Source organism: Scardinius erythrophthalmus (genome assembly GCF_964197995.2).
Source record: "Scardinius erythrophthalmus genome assembly, chromosome: 5".
In the NCBI taxonomy this organism is placed as follows: domain Eukaryota; kingdom Metazoa; phylum Chordata; class Actinopteri; order Cypriniformes; family Leuciscidae; genus Scardinius; species Scardinius erythrophthalmus.
The window spans coordinates 53,074,821-53,090,635 of NC_138225.1; the positions used below are offsets into that span (position 1 = coordinate 53,074,821).

At 35.5% G+C, this 15,815-nt stretch overlaps 1 protein-coding gene across 1 annotated transcript in view; it reads right to left on the minus strand.

The window, feature by feature from the left end:
- Nucleotides 1-12,424: 12,424 nt before the first annotated feature.
- The window catches only part of astn2 (astrotactin 2), a 455,595-nt gene continuing 452,204 nt past the window's right edge, over nt 12,425-15,815 (minus strand). The window contains exon 23 of the mRNA XM_081365202.1: nt 12,425-13,512. Within this exon, the coding sequence (XP_081221328.1) occupies nt 13,275-13,512 (238 nt within the window). The 3' untranslated portion in view covers nt 12,425-13,274. The remainder of the gene's footprint in view (nt 13,513-15,815) is intronic.

Sequence of the window (15,815 nt, forward strand, 5' to 3'; positions counted from 1 at the left end):
CGCCCCCCCCCCCCCCCCCCCAAAAAAAAAATTAAAGCAAAACGAAAGCAAGTGAACCAGGATGAAAAATACGAGAGATAGCTTTCCATACTGATGTGATTTGACCAAAGGCCGAAAATAGCATCATCTCGAAAGAAGAAAGAACAGTTTGATTTGTTTTATTTCGTCTCAGTCGTGTTTTAGGACGTGACCTCAGTCGTCCCTTGTGAAGCGGACTTGGTCCCAAAACAAGGATGGTACGGTTGGCTGGAAAGCAATCACATGATCGCAGGCCATTTTTAAAGACTGATCACTGATTCTTTTGATGTTCCTACAGCGAAACCATCAGAAATCCATCAAATATAAATGCGCAACGGGGAACGGCTGCAGGTCCCGCCGCACACTATTTATGAAATAATTGTGATTTGAGGTTTATTTAAAATGCACACGGATAGATCCGTGCATAAATGAGGTGAGAATGAATCGGTTTCTTTAGCATGGCTGCTGCTGTTGTTGCTGCTACGATTGCTGCTAATTAGTCAAACAACAGACAACAGGAATACGCAGGCCATGATCCAGCGTGTCGTCAGTCTGCCTTAACACTTACCTCTGATCAATACAACCGCCGATGACCGAACACCTCCCATCACAGCGCCACGCCAGTGCTGAATTGTAACTCATCTGGTCAGAATGCATAATAGACACAATATATGAATGTAGAGGCCATTGTCATTAACCTTTTATTTCATATAAATGGTTAGTTCGCCCAAAAATGGACAATTCCATCATCATTTACTCACCCTCAGTTTTTATTTCTGCATTTTTGTGTGTGAAAACACATATATGAGCATGCCCATAGAACGAGTTAAAAGCATCATGAAAGCAGTCTTCCGAAGCTGTAGCTTTGTGTGATGAAGAGACTGAAGATTTTATTCAAAGAGAATCTTTCCATCTGCTGCCGCTCTCAAATGTCAGTGTCTGGTTACAACACCCATGGGAACCAATGACATTAAACCGTGGTGTGACGTCCAAAGGTGTCATGCTTAAGTCTAACCTTTGGTCTGTTCCTCACACAAATCCATCAGCTTCAGAAGACCACAATGGACTACTATTGTGGTACTTTTCATTATTAAATTGATGCTGATAATGTAATACAGAAAAGCAATGGAGACCCTTTCACACTATTTCTAATGTCAGTGAACGTTGCCAGTCGAAACCACTTTTAAAAGGTAACTTACCGCACACGTGCCAACTTTTTAAACACTTGAAAGTGTTTTTAGCCCTTTTGAAACGAGTTAAAATGCTACGGGCGCTTGTGCCATGGATGTGCTGCCAAATGTGCTGCCAAAAAAAAAAAAAAAAACAACAACAAAAAAAACGCTTCATCTTCAACATAATCAGAATGACTTTATATACGCAAAATCACCATAAAACAAAACTTTATTATTACTTAATGTATAGAAACATTTACTTCAGCTGCCTGGCCAAAACCCAAAAAAAATTGCTTAAGAGTCTATGGTTGGCTCATTATTGCAGTGATTATTATGTTTCTAGCATGTTATATGTTTGCCAGCAGTTCTTCTAACCCTAATTGATGGAGTGTGTAGCTTTTCATTTCTTCAACAAACAAGTAGGAAGAACATCATGTGTTTGGGATGTGCTGGAGGAGACTTTACAGAGTGCTGGACTCTTGCATTGTCAATACAAGATCTTGACTAAATATTGATGCACCTCTTGATATGGAAGTAAATGTTAATTCGATCAAGAGGTGAATACATTTTTGGTCAGTCCAGCACTCTGTAAGTCTCTGTAAAGTCTACCTGTAATTAAAAGCTACACATAATAATCACTGCCATAATGATCCAATCACAGACTCTTAAGCAACTCTTTTTTTCTTTTTCTTTTTTGCCGGCGGTGTATATATAAACACATTGTTTTTTTTGGCTGCCAACTGTGAACGTTTCCTTCAAACAGACCTCTTCCCCTCATGGCCTTAACATGTTTTGTCTAGTTTGTCAGCGTCTGTGAATCTCCATGTTTGACTGGTGTGTCAGACCGGCTCCTGAAGACTGTAGTTGCCCTCCAGGAGCTGGATTGACACCACTGATCTATACCGATGTCCTCTTGTATTGCCTGTTCGTTCAGTCATAATCTTGAGACGTGGTAAAGAAAGAAGTTAATGTAGTATTCCTCTGCTGGAAAGTTTCAAAACTTCACGCTTATGCAGATTACAACTAATAACACTTTACAATAAGGTCCTGTTACTAACAAAACAGTATTTGTTCGTCTTTGATAACATAAGTTGATAAAAAATACAGCTGTTGATTGTTAGTTCATGTTAGCTGAGGTCCATTACATTATAATAACAACAGATACAAAACTTATTGTAAAGTGTTACTGAACAACTGTTTCTGATAAGGTTTGTCCTCTATCCTTAATGTTATGAATTTAGTGCGATCGGGCCAAGGCTGAAGAAAATGGATATTATCCTTGATTATCGGGCCCTTAAAACACTTTTCACGGCTGTTTTATTGGCATGGAAAACATGCTAAAACATTAAGGATTATTGTGCCTAATGTTTTAATAATGGGCACCACTTTGTGCAATTGTAGATATGGTAGTTAAAGTATAATAACTTTATGACATTTATAATTAATAAAAAAAGAAAAAAAAAAGAATGGAAGCAACACTTATTGAAGAAAGTCAAACAACCATATCATTTTTTATGCGTTTATTATCGAGTCTTCGTATGTATGGCTTAAAGACTTCATCATGAGATGCAGAAGTCAATAGTTTCTTTTTCTTGTGCTTGTAGCGTCACAGGTGCAGTCATTTATATTTCTAAAGAAACGATAAAGTGAAAAAGACAAAAAATATATAATAATAAATAATAATCGTATGTACCAGTAGTCAGTATTCGTGTCTTTGACCTCAGTTGCTGCACTTTGGGAAGCTCATTGAACGAAAGGCAAATCTTCTAAAAAATCGCTGCTATTGTACGGCAGGACAAATTGGGAGGGAATGTGTTTGTGGTGTTTTATGTTCCTTATTACTGTATGATATTATCATATGCCTCTGATTACTGATCATTGTTGTGGTTCCACTTGCTCCGCGTCTGGTTTTATTGTAAACAGCAGAGCAATGCGATACATGGATGCAATTTTATTGGATTTAAATGCCTTGTCAGAACAAGCGTTTGGGATCATGGAAAACTGGCTTTGATATTTATGTGTGGAAAATAAGTCTTTAATTGGGTCGTATGTGTGTATGTTTTTATGTATGTTGTGTTAGCATTTTTTTTTTGATATAATGTCTTTTTTTCTTGTTTGTTTGTTTGTTTAGTCAGCCATCTCATGAAATGGGTTGAAGGATTTATTATTAATATTATTAAGGAACCACAGCACCCAAAGATGAAATAAGTGTAGGAAATATTTCACAGAGAGAAAAAAGCAAATACTATACAATGCACGAGAGTACAAAACTTATAATAGTGATAATGTGTGAATATTTTGTTTGTTATATATTCTTGGGTGAACAAATACCTGAAATGATGTAACTGTACTCAAGATACCAGTAGTCAGCATTTATTGCCAAGATGGACAGCAAAACCGATCAGCATCCACATTGCCAAATTAACACAAACATCAAGTAACTTGCCAACTCGCTGACAGCGCGTGTGACGGACAGGCCTGTCAGACAATGCTTTTTCAGTTTTGTTTTCAATGCTGCAGAAATGCACTGGCCAACTGCCCGAGATTTCCTTTTTTAGTCATTCTCTCACTCTTCTCACACTTGTTATATCTTTCTCCATCACTGCGTGCAAATCAGACATCAAAAATACCGGAGTGGAATTACAGCAAATCCTCATTTTCATGCATCTCCAATCCCTCAAAGCGTGCAGGTCTAAAACTGCCTGTTAGCTTGTTTAATGAAGTTTTCAGTGGGATGTTTCACACACACACACACTTTTGCACGCACACACACACACACACACACACACACACACACACACACTACTGTATGCATAGGATTTCTTGCTGTACCTCATGCCTGTAATGTTTGCTGCTTACATATTTTAGTGATTTGCGTCTATTAGCAACATATAGTAGTGTACATAGTAGAACTATTTATTAAGAGTGTTATACTTTTGTAAGTTATATTTTTTATTATGTAAGTTATTTGTACAATGGTCGTATAATGTAAAATTTAGTTATAGGGGCTCTTGTATTATTTTTCTTTTGTTTTATTATTTTATCCATTGCTAAAGTTGAAGAACAAATACAATAGTTAAGAATTATATATTCAATAATCTCTCTCTTTTTTTTTTTTTTTTTTTTTTTTGTTTGTTGTTGTTGTTGCAACAAACAAATAGAAAACAAAATGTCATTTAAGAGAAAAATTGTGTTTTTGTCACAGAATGTCATTCAGTCGCTCTGGAAATACTGCCAGTAATGCAGTCGAGACATGATTGTAACTTCTATGTTGTAATATATGTATGTAATTGTTTGTTAACACAATACATTTATTCTATGGCATAAAGGAGAATGGGATCATGACATATCTTGCAGTTTTAAAAATGAAAATCAACTTCTGTATACATTTCGAATGTCTCTTTAAATCTGAAACATCCAGAGCTCGCATGCATCAGCACTGGACAGGTGAAGAACACACATCGCTGTTTTTGGCCTGCCGATGTGTTTGTCCAGGTGTCAAAATACGGACAAACACAGCAAAACATCAGCGTTCGATGAGTCAGAGTTCCTTCCTATTGGGAGTCCTTAAAGTTGACATAATTCTTTGAAAAGATGGTTGGATGGTGTGAAAGAAAAGAAAGAAAAAAAAAAAACACGAATGGAATTGTATCAAGAGTTTTATAACGGTTTAATATGAATGTCTCAATTATGAAGATGTAAATAGTGATGTGAAAAAGTGTACCAGTTAAATTGCCTTGTATATTTAAAGAGATTCATTAGACACAACGATACGTTTATGATAGTTATTTAAATCTGAAATGCACCATATATACACATCATCTGTCTTGTACTTCAAGTGTCCTTTAATTTCAGTGTTTTGAATTCTCTTGAAACGGATGTGTTTGTGCCTGTTAAACCCATCTGTGTTTGGTGATGGTGATGCTGGCCATGTCTGCTCTTGACCTCACATTGCTAATAAATTATGACCAAAATTCTGTCAATATTTTGAACTTTGCTTGATTCATACGCATAATGTATAACTCTATCCAGTTGACGGGGATTCCCAATCCAGTATTGGGTATATATCCAGTATATTCCCAATACAGTCACTAGTGTGGGTGGAGTTGATGTCTTTCCATCAGAATTCACAGATATCTCCATTCAAGAAACAAGATGCATTTTAGGGTGCATACACATTTCCATATGTGGATGATATATGTTGTGATATGCTTGTTTATTGGGGTAACACTTCACAATACGCTTCTATATGTTAACATTAGTTTACAATGCAATAGCTAACATGGAATAACAATGACAGTTTTACAGAATGTATTAATATAGGTTTATATTAATCTCTATGTATAATACATTTACAGTGGTGTAAATTAACATTAGCTAATATATTATGAAAAAAAAAAAAAAAAAAAACATTAACAATGACCAGTATAGTCTATATATGAACAAAAAAATCTGCAATTGTTTTAATAAGCTGTTGTTTAATGCACTAATGTTAACAAATTGAATCTTATTGTAAAGTTATATTTTGGTGCTCTGGATTACTGCAAACATATCTGATGTATCACTATTTGAAAAATGAATAACTATTTCTCCGTCATGTATTGTGTATAAATAAAGCACTGGTAACTCCTCGGTGGTATCGTCCACTCTTTGACCATTCCAGCGTTTCGGGATTGGATTCGGTGTGTGTGGGATTTGGATTTGGGAAATGCAGTTTTCTTTTACTCATTCGAGTTGACATGCATTAGAAATTAACAGAATAATCAGTTAAATATGATACAATATTTGGGTTGCATCCAATTTGGAAGTACCTGAACATGTAATTGAATGTTAAAGAAACATTTCCTGAAGAAATTAATGTTAACATTAACATTACGGTTGTTTGCTGTTGTGTGACTAATGGAACATCAGCAATTCAATGCACTCATGCATGTTTACATTTATTATGTTGGTTTGACAAAGACAATATACTGATATATTACTTGAGGTGCTGCTGCTTCTTCTTCTGAGACCAGATTTATAACAGTAACTTGTCCATCTCTATCAGACTTACAGTTTTCCTAAAACATAAAAAAGTGATCAAATCTATGAACAATCCCACAGAGTTTAATTGAAAGGTTAAAACCTTTACTTTAGCTAAAACATGTTAGCAATGTGTTAAAACATGCAAATGTTATAAAACGCCAGAAACATGCTAGAAACATGATTAAACGTAAGAAACACGTGAGAAAAATGTTAGCAACATGCAAAAACATTATCAAAGTTGACACATGCTAACATACTAAAACATTTAAGAAACATGTTAGCAACATGTTAAAACGTTATCAATGTCTTAACACGTTAACATGCTAAACCATAAGACACGTTAACATCATGTTAAAACATTATCAATGTGTTAATACTCTAACATACTAAAACGTAAGAAACATATTAGCAACATGTAAAAACATTATCATTGTATTAACACATGCAAACATGCTAAAAATATAAGAAACATGTTAGCAAACTTTAAAATGTTATCAATGTGTTAACAAATGTTAACATGCTAAAACATAAGACACGTTAACATCATGTTAAAACATAATCAATGTGTTAATACTCTAACATGCTAAAACGTAAGAAACATGTTAACAACATGTAAAAACATTATCATTGTATTGACACATGCTAACATGCTAAAATGTAAGAAACACGTTAACAAACGTGCGAAAACGCTATGAGTGTGTTAAAATGCTAACGTGCTAAACATTTAAAAACATGTTATCAACAAAACATCATAAATGTGTTAACACATGCTAACATGTTAAAAGCATGTTCGAAACATGTTAGCAACATGCAAAAAGGTTATCAATGTGTTAACATGTGAACATGCTAAATGTAAGAAACATGTTAGCAACATGCGAAAACATGCGAAAAAATGTTAACATGCTTACATGCTAAAACGTAAGAAACATGTTATCAACAAAAGATTATCAATGTGTTAACACATGCTTACATACTAAAACATTACAAAACATGTTAGCAACATGTTAAAAAGTTATCAGTGTGTTAACATATTAACATGCTGAATCATAAGAAATGTTAACAATATGCTAAAAACAATGTGTTAAATCAAGCGGTAACACTTTATAATAATGTTCAGTTGTAAGTCATTTATAAGTGATTAGTTAATGATGAACGAATCATTTACAAAACATTTATAAATGAGTAGCAAGTGATATACTAACATTTTATGCATGTTTTGTAAATTGTGTTACAAGTCATTTACAATTGATTAGTTAATGATTGACTAATCATTCATAAATGATTAATTAGTGATATGTTCATTATATGTTTTGTAGATTCAGTTAGAAGTCATTTACAATTGATTAGTTAATGATTAACTAATCATTTACTAAACATGACTATGCGTTTCATAAATGTTTAATAAATTATGTTAAATTTTTTTTGCATGTTTTGCTCACATCAGGTGCACAGTGGTTAAAGACTCCATGTGTTTCAGAGAAGACAGCTGTCTATACCCTCACCAGTCAGCACTTACACTACAGTGTTCAACACCTGTTGTAGATGTGTAAACGCATGAATACATCATTTACAAGTGATGAAAATGATTTACAACACTTTCTGCATCCCCTAATCTAAAGTGTAAACTATTCATCACTTGTAAATGTGTTACATATACCTACAAATGATCTGTATGTGTATTCAAGACATTTACAACACTTTTTGCACCCTCTAATTGCTACATATATACAAAAAAACAAACATTTATGAAACGCATATTCATGTTTTGTATATGACTAGTTAAACATTAACTAATCAATTGTAAATTACTTATAACTGAATCTACAAAACATACACCCAATAATTAACATATCACTTATTAATCATTTACGAATGCATAGTCATGTTTCGTAAATACTTAGTTAATCGGTAACTAATCACATGTAAATGACTTGTAACGAAATTTACAAAACATACATAAAATGTTAGTATATCACTTGCTACTCATTTATGAATGTTCTGTAAATGACTAGTTCATCATTAACTAACCATTTATAAATTACTTACAACTGAACGTTATTATAAAGTGTTACCCAAAGGGCTAAAACACACTAGCAGCTTGTTAAAACATTATGAACGTTCTAAAGCATGCTACCATTTTGTTAAAACATGCTAGCAATGCGCTAACACATAGGTAGCTCGGGGCCCAAGGCAATTGCCGACCTTTGCCTAATGGTAAAGTCCGCCCCTGCTAGTAACTTGGGCTCCAGGAACAGGGTTGAAACCCACTGGTATAGGCGAGCAGAATAATCTAACAATGCATACAACATTGATTACTTCTCTACTATATAGTATGTGAAAACCAGTATGCCAAAGTATGTCCAGTAGGCAAAAACTACCCAGATGGCCTTCTACTTCCGATGAAATTACCAGCTAGATGTGATGTATATATATATATATATATATATATATATATATATATATATATATATATATATATATATATATATATATATATATATATATATATATATATATATATATATATATATATATATATGAAGAGTTCAGATGTAAAAGCCTAAAGCTTGTATATTTAAGTTCAGTAATTTCACTTAAATGACAATTAATAGGTAATTTGCATTGCCATTTAAGTGAAATTATTGAATTTAAATATTCGAGCTTCATAAAAATGATCATTCTAGAAGAAAATTTCAGATGGCACTTAGAGGCTTTTGCATCTGAACTCTTCATACACTGAACAAAATTATAAACATTATAAACGCAACACTTTTGTTTTTGCCCCCATTTTTCATGAGCTGAACTCAAAGATCTAAGACTTTTTCTATGTACACAAAAGGCCTTTTTCTCTCAAATATTGTTCACAAATCTAAGTGTATATATATCAGGATTTTTTTTTTTTTTTTACTCACTAGACTAGACAAAGTGGAGGTCTGATTAAGGAATACCCACTGCTTTGGTCCCTGAGATGCTTCACAATGAGAAACAGACCACAGATATATTTCTTCTCTTAACACACAGACTTGGCACGGCTGTAGAAGCAAGAACTTTGATCAACTGAAAATGACTGATCATCACTTACCTGTGTTCAGTCACATAACCCTTTTGTGTCTCCTTAAAGATCAATCTCTGAATGAGAATGTGCACTGAAAAAAGAAGGGATATATTTGAGCCTCTAAATTAATCTTGAGCAATTTAATTTACAAGGGCTTGGTTTCATAATGATAGACGGAGAAGTCTCAAGTTTAAGATTGATCTCTCAATAGAAAGAAAAGAAAAAGATGCAGAATGAAGTCTTTCCCTGCCTACATCTCTTAGAAAAATTCCCAGCCATTTTTTCATTTTCACAAAACCTTCATGTCCCCCAGAATATCTGTACATGCAATATATCAAAAGAAAGAACAGACCCTCTGCTTTCAAACAAAAAAACAACATTTTAATCAAGCTTCATGCATTCCTTTTTTATCAACACTTAAATGTTTGTAAAACAAAACAAATAAAAGCAAAAACTGAAACAAAAAGCTGATAAAATCGTGTTTTTGTCAAAGACTACAATGCGATTTTGACTACAATGCTTTTATTGCTTCTTTTTTTTTTTTTTTTTTTTTGCCTGTGTTTTGATCCAGAGATTTTTTAATATTTCATAAGATTCATTATAGCGCCCCCTACCATATAACAGTGAAAACATGGATTTCCGGAAAATTCTGTGCCACTCTTGACCCCTTATAAGAGCAGTCATAAACTGTGCTAAATTAGCTTTAGCATTTACTCTCATATATACACTAGATTAGAAAAACAAACACATGATGTATGGGTCCTCAATCATCAAAACAACATAATGCTGAGACATACTGAACTACATCCAGGAAACAAATGCAGTTCTTTAAAGTTTGAGAGGAACATGCTCATGTAATCTGATCGATCACAACGCTGTCCTTACCTCTCTTCTGTGACAAATCTACTAGTGTCTTTAAACCGATCGCCTCCTCCTCACATCTAGTTACTGAGTTTAAGAGAGTCTCACATTGGCCTCTTTGATGGATGTGGATCTCCCAGTCATATCCCGTGAGGTTTGTACCAAAAAAATGTTAACTAAAACCATAAAGTTTTCCTGCCCCATGCTTGCTAATAACTAAAGGGTAGTTCTACTGGATTCACTACATGCATATGGGGAACTACTTTTTAGTAGGGGTGTAACGGTACACAGAAACAACGGTTTGGGATGTACTGTACCTCGGTTGTGAAGTCACGTTTCTGTATGTTTTCAGTACAGCAGGAGAAAACATGTTTTGTTTTTGTTTTAACAGTGGTTTACTGAACAATGTCAGTCTGTCAATATTGCTTCAGTCGGAAGCAACATACACTTCAGTTTGTGCTGCTGTTGAAATTGGTGGAAGAGATTCAAAGCTCTTACTTCGGATGCAAAATATGTTTGCAAAATAGTTTACAATAAGGTTATAATTATTGCAATCCCATTCTTTCCCTGTGGCATGCATGCATGCACTGAAATGGAAATACTTGCATGAATTGTAACATTTACAGGTAAGTATACAACCGTAAGATGTACGTTGTTCGCTGATGAAAACACATCTCAAACGCATTAAACAACACATGCATCTGACAGCTGTGTCATGCATGTGTCAGATGCATGTGTTGTTTAATGCGTTTGAGACGTGTTTTCCTCAGCGAACAACGTGGCTTGCCATGGGCAAGATTTATGATTTAGTTTTAAAACACTTAATATAAAGCGTATCTCATGTTGGTCGCATGTGTGCACTTCAAACACTTCGACACCATCAAAGTATATCAACATAAACAATATTATGCCATTTCAGTATGCTTATATTTACCATTACACCTCCACTATTTAGCATGATATTTACATGTTAAGTCACTTTTGCTCAACTTAAGTCAAATGGCTTAGGAAGGTAGAGGAATTTAGAAGAAACATTGCCAAGTTGAGTTCAGTAGGTTACAAAATTCCTTCAACCCTTTTGCTTTCCTTAAGTACCCCGATCAAAATTAGCATCCTTCAAATGAAGACATGAACTAATAATTGGAAGTTATAAATAAACAGGACCCTAGGGGTTCACACTGGGGACAGGAGGTCATTTTACATAGAAGACACCATCTACAGTAAGCAAAACATCCCTGAACTCTCAGATATGTATTATGTATGCTGCTGTTATGGCAATGAGACAATTGTACCAGAGATTTCAAATGATTCAACACATGCGTGTGGAAATAACTGGTATTGACAAAGTACATTATGTTTTGCATGTTAAGTTGTGCATATGTATTGTGTTTATGCTTATTACAGACGTAAGGCCATGACACACCAAGCCGACAACAAAGAACTAGCGGCGACGAAAGCCGAAAAACCTATGCTTGAACACATCAACAGAACTACATCCGACTCCCAACTAGCACGTGTGTTCTGCACCTGAATGTGTGGAAATAACTGTCTGAATTAGCAGGAATCAATAGTCTATATTTGTCATTCGAAAGGAGGAACCCAAACTAGAATTGCAGATATACAAACCTTAAATGAAGCAGTGCTTGCTTACCATTTGAATATTGTCAATCATGCTGATTGCTTCCTTCATTCCAGACGGCTCGTGTTGTTATGAAATGTAAGATGCTCAGGTAACAGACGTCTCGACTTCTTTCCTCGCTTTTATTCTCGACACTGACTCATTGGTCAGTCCTCAAGTCCTTCAAACCTTTGGTTGTCTTGCATGCTTTACACATTTGACTTCTCTCTCAATGACGGTGGACCAATGGCATTGAGAACCAGTTTTACCACTTAAAGGGTAAAGTTGACGGCTACTATGGAAGTCAATGGGGTCCAACATTCTTCAAAATATCTTCTTTTGTGTATGACAGAAGAAAGAAACTCGTACAGGTTTGGAACAACATGAGGGTGAGTAAATGATGACAGAATTTTCGTTTTTGGGTGAACTGTCCCTTTAAGGCAATCAAGGAACTCATAGACAACTATCCCAAAATGCTGCAAACAAGATGCTCAAGAGGCAACAGCATAAGTAATGGATATTTTAACTTCTGAAGTTTTCCCCTTCATCTCACAGATTCTGCAGCAGGTGTTGTGTTCGACAATATAGATTGCCGTGAGGTCTTGTAACAGGTTTTATTTGTTCAATATTTAATTGATCCTTCACATATTTTAGAAAAAATTGAGAAAACTTCTTGAGATTCTATATACATATTTAATAGACCCTTCACCCCACCCCCCCACACACAAAAATCATATTCACTTATTACATACTGCATTTACAATTGTATGTACAATAGCATAATTAACTATCACAATGAATATAGCATGGAATATAGCAACTTACTTACTGAAAATGTGTTGAGGCGAAGTTCTTACCATTTCTTCAACTGTGTTTTCATCAAACACACATTGTTCCCAGACAATAATTTACAGAATAGTTCTGCACAGTTCTGCTTTCTTTTCTACCACATCCCTTTGCCAAATATATTAGATGATTCACTTTGATGAAATCTGTTGGTCTGATTTGCCTTTCATTTCTTTGGACACTATAAAGGAACATTATTTCGGCTAAATATAATGTGTGAACGACAGGACTATACTTGTTCTCAAAAGCATTTTTGGGACCCTGACAATATTCTTAAGTCAGTTCTCTCAATTAATTGTGGCAAAACTATAAAAAGATTAATAGACTTGAATAGAAAAGAAGGAAAACCACCGAGAGATCATGTTCTCGTCTTGCTTGGCTAAGTATTCCAAGAGATATGTTTGCAAAATGAGTATCAGGGAACCTGGTTTGGAGTTCTGCAGCACCATGCAGTTGAATTCTTACATTCATAAATAGTCCGTCAGTAGTGATGTCCTTGCAAGAGACACACAAAAAACTAAAAAAAAATGATAATAAATCATTCCGAGGCTCTCTGCATTTGGAAAACTCCAAAAAGAAAAGAAAAGAAACAACAACGCCTCCTCTCACAGTCTCAAAGTCATTTGGATTTAGAAAAAAGAACAGCCAAGCGTGAGACCATAAGAGAGAAGGTCAAGTCTCATCGTAATTTTGACTTTCCGTATATGTTGCGTTGCACCGATATGACTTTCTCCAGACAGGCTAGCCGGGTTTCGTGAAGTGAACTGTGCCATAGAGAGCCACCAGGTCTTGTGTCATCACTGCGACACAGCATGTACGGGACGCTCTCGGTTCGGCTCTGGATGAAGCCACTGCGGAGGAGCGAGCGACAGAACAGACTGATCCGATCGGTTCGTCTCAGGATCAGATGAGCTTTCCTGTGGGACACAGAGAGAGAGAGAGTGATCAGTGAGCCAAGCCAGGATTATTGGAAATAACACATGACAGAACCTGAAAAGCTTTGCTCAACGCAGTCAAGTACTGGATTTCCAATGAGCCTGGAATGGCCATATTCATGCATTGCTGAAACCTCTTATGATCAGTTCAGTGTTTAGTGTAATTGACTTAAGACTTAAAGACTTTGGGCAATATCTTGCACCCAGCGTAATTGACTTTGTACAGCGACGCATGTATCATTCCTATTTTGCACCCGACGCACAGCGGACTTTTCCCTCCACAGATGCACGCCGGTAAATTAGGGAATGAACTTGCGCTCCCGGGGGCGGTTCAGCGTAAAGAGGAGGAGTGTTCCGGCACAAACGCTCCCTGGTGCTATTTTGCAGTTTCAGAAAACAATTCCGCCACTGACCAGGAGAAACCCAGTATAAAGTCAGTGGCGCGTTATTCAGATGCTATTTTAAGGGCGCATGCTTGGCCATAATCAATGTAGCGTGTGCACAACGCACATACACTTTGATTCTCTCATCTACACAGACGCAGCAGTTGCCATTTTTGCAAACCATACATAATTACAGGAAAAATATTACCACACGAGGGAAATCATTGTTGTGTCCATGAAGATATGAAAAAATAGGCTAATCTAGCTTACACATTTACCCAAATTATTATACGCCTGTTTAACTGAAGCTAATTTGGGTGTGTTTCTCCATCCCCAATGTCACTTCTCTGTGTTTTACGGCCCTGACGAGAACGTCTGTATCCTCGGCTGTGAACCGCTCCTGGCAAATCTGCCATTATAATAATAATCCGCCATGGAACAAGCGCGCCTGCTCTTAAAGGGAATGTGAGATGTCGCTCTGATTGGTTTATTTCACGTTACGCCCAAACCACACCTATGAGTGATGAAGCGACTTCAGACCAACCCATTGCGTCGGGCACAAGAGTCATTTATCCCGTCGGTATAATAGCAACACCGCCCGACATCCGCCCACAAAGTTACTTGCATTTCGCATTTGATACTTGCGTCTCAGATTGTTAAAAATAGGGCCCTTTATAACCGTAGTCAGTATGGTATCCAACATACAGAAAACTATTTGTTTGGGATGCAACAAGAAAACAATCAAAAAGGGAAATTGACGCAGATTAAGGGCAAATTATTTTCAGATAGTTTAACCTTTGTATGAATTTACAAGTTTAGTTTATCTTATTAATAGATACAATGGGCTTGGTGGGGGTGGGGTGGGGGGTGGGGGAAGACACAAAGATTTGAATGTGGTAAAACTACACAGTCCATTATAAAATTGTGTCTGCTCAGCAATTATATTTTTATCTTTAACTCAAAATATGATGAAAATGTGTTTTGAAGGATTTTTTTATGAAACACGTGTCTTGTTTTATGACAATCATTACTTACTGCTCCACAAATATGTTATCCTAATGCAAAGCCTGTGTTGATATTCATAAGGATTATTTGATCCTTACACAAAGGGAAAACGAACTGTAATTGGTGGTCTCTGTTTCATTCCTCCTGCTAGTTCTGCCAGCGAACAGATTACACAAACATTCACAGAGAGTTTAGGATGGCAACCTTCGGATGGCCTCAAACCAGGGGCCCGTGTGAGGGACTGCACACTTCCTCTTCGTGTTTTGCTTAAAAATATACAGGCTGTTCCATAAAAACCTACAAATTCTCAAACAACACTCAAGTAGCCTCTTCAATCAGAACTAACTTCATTGTTCTAAGTCATTTGAGAATTTCTTCAATCAAAAACATGACCCAAAAGTAATTTAGGTAACACTTTATTTTAAGGTGTCATTGTTACAGTGTAATTATATATTTAAGTACTGAGTAATATTAATTAACTACATGCACTTACTATAGGGATAGGGTAGGATTAGGATTAGGATTTGGTTGCATAATTTACTGTTATTGCTATGGTAATACATGTAACATATGTAACAAGGACACTGTAAAGTAAAGTGTTACCGTAATTTAAGTGTACATACAGTATGAAATCAGTTCATACAGGTGTAGTTCCCCTTGTGAATAAGTGCACTTAAGTGTATTGAATGTGCACTTGTAGTTTACTTCAGATTTTAAAAGTATATTACATTACATGCATAAAATATATTAATTAAATAAAAGGCCACTTAAGTGTACTGAGAGCACACTTTCATGACTATGACACTTAAGTACACTTTTAAAAAAGTGCACCCTGTAATTGTCAAAATTAAAGTTTTACTTTAAAGTGTGTTTTAAAGCATCATATTTTAAAGAAGC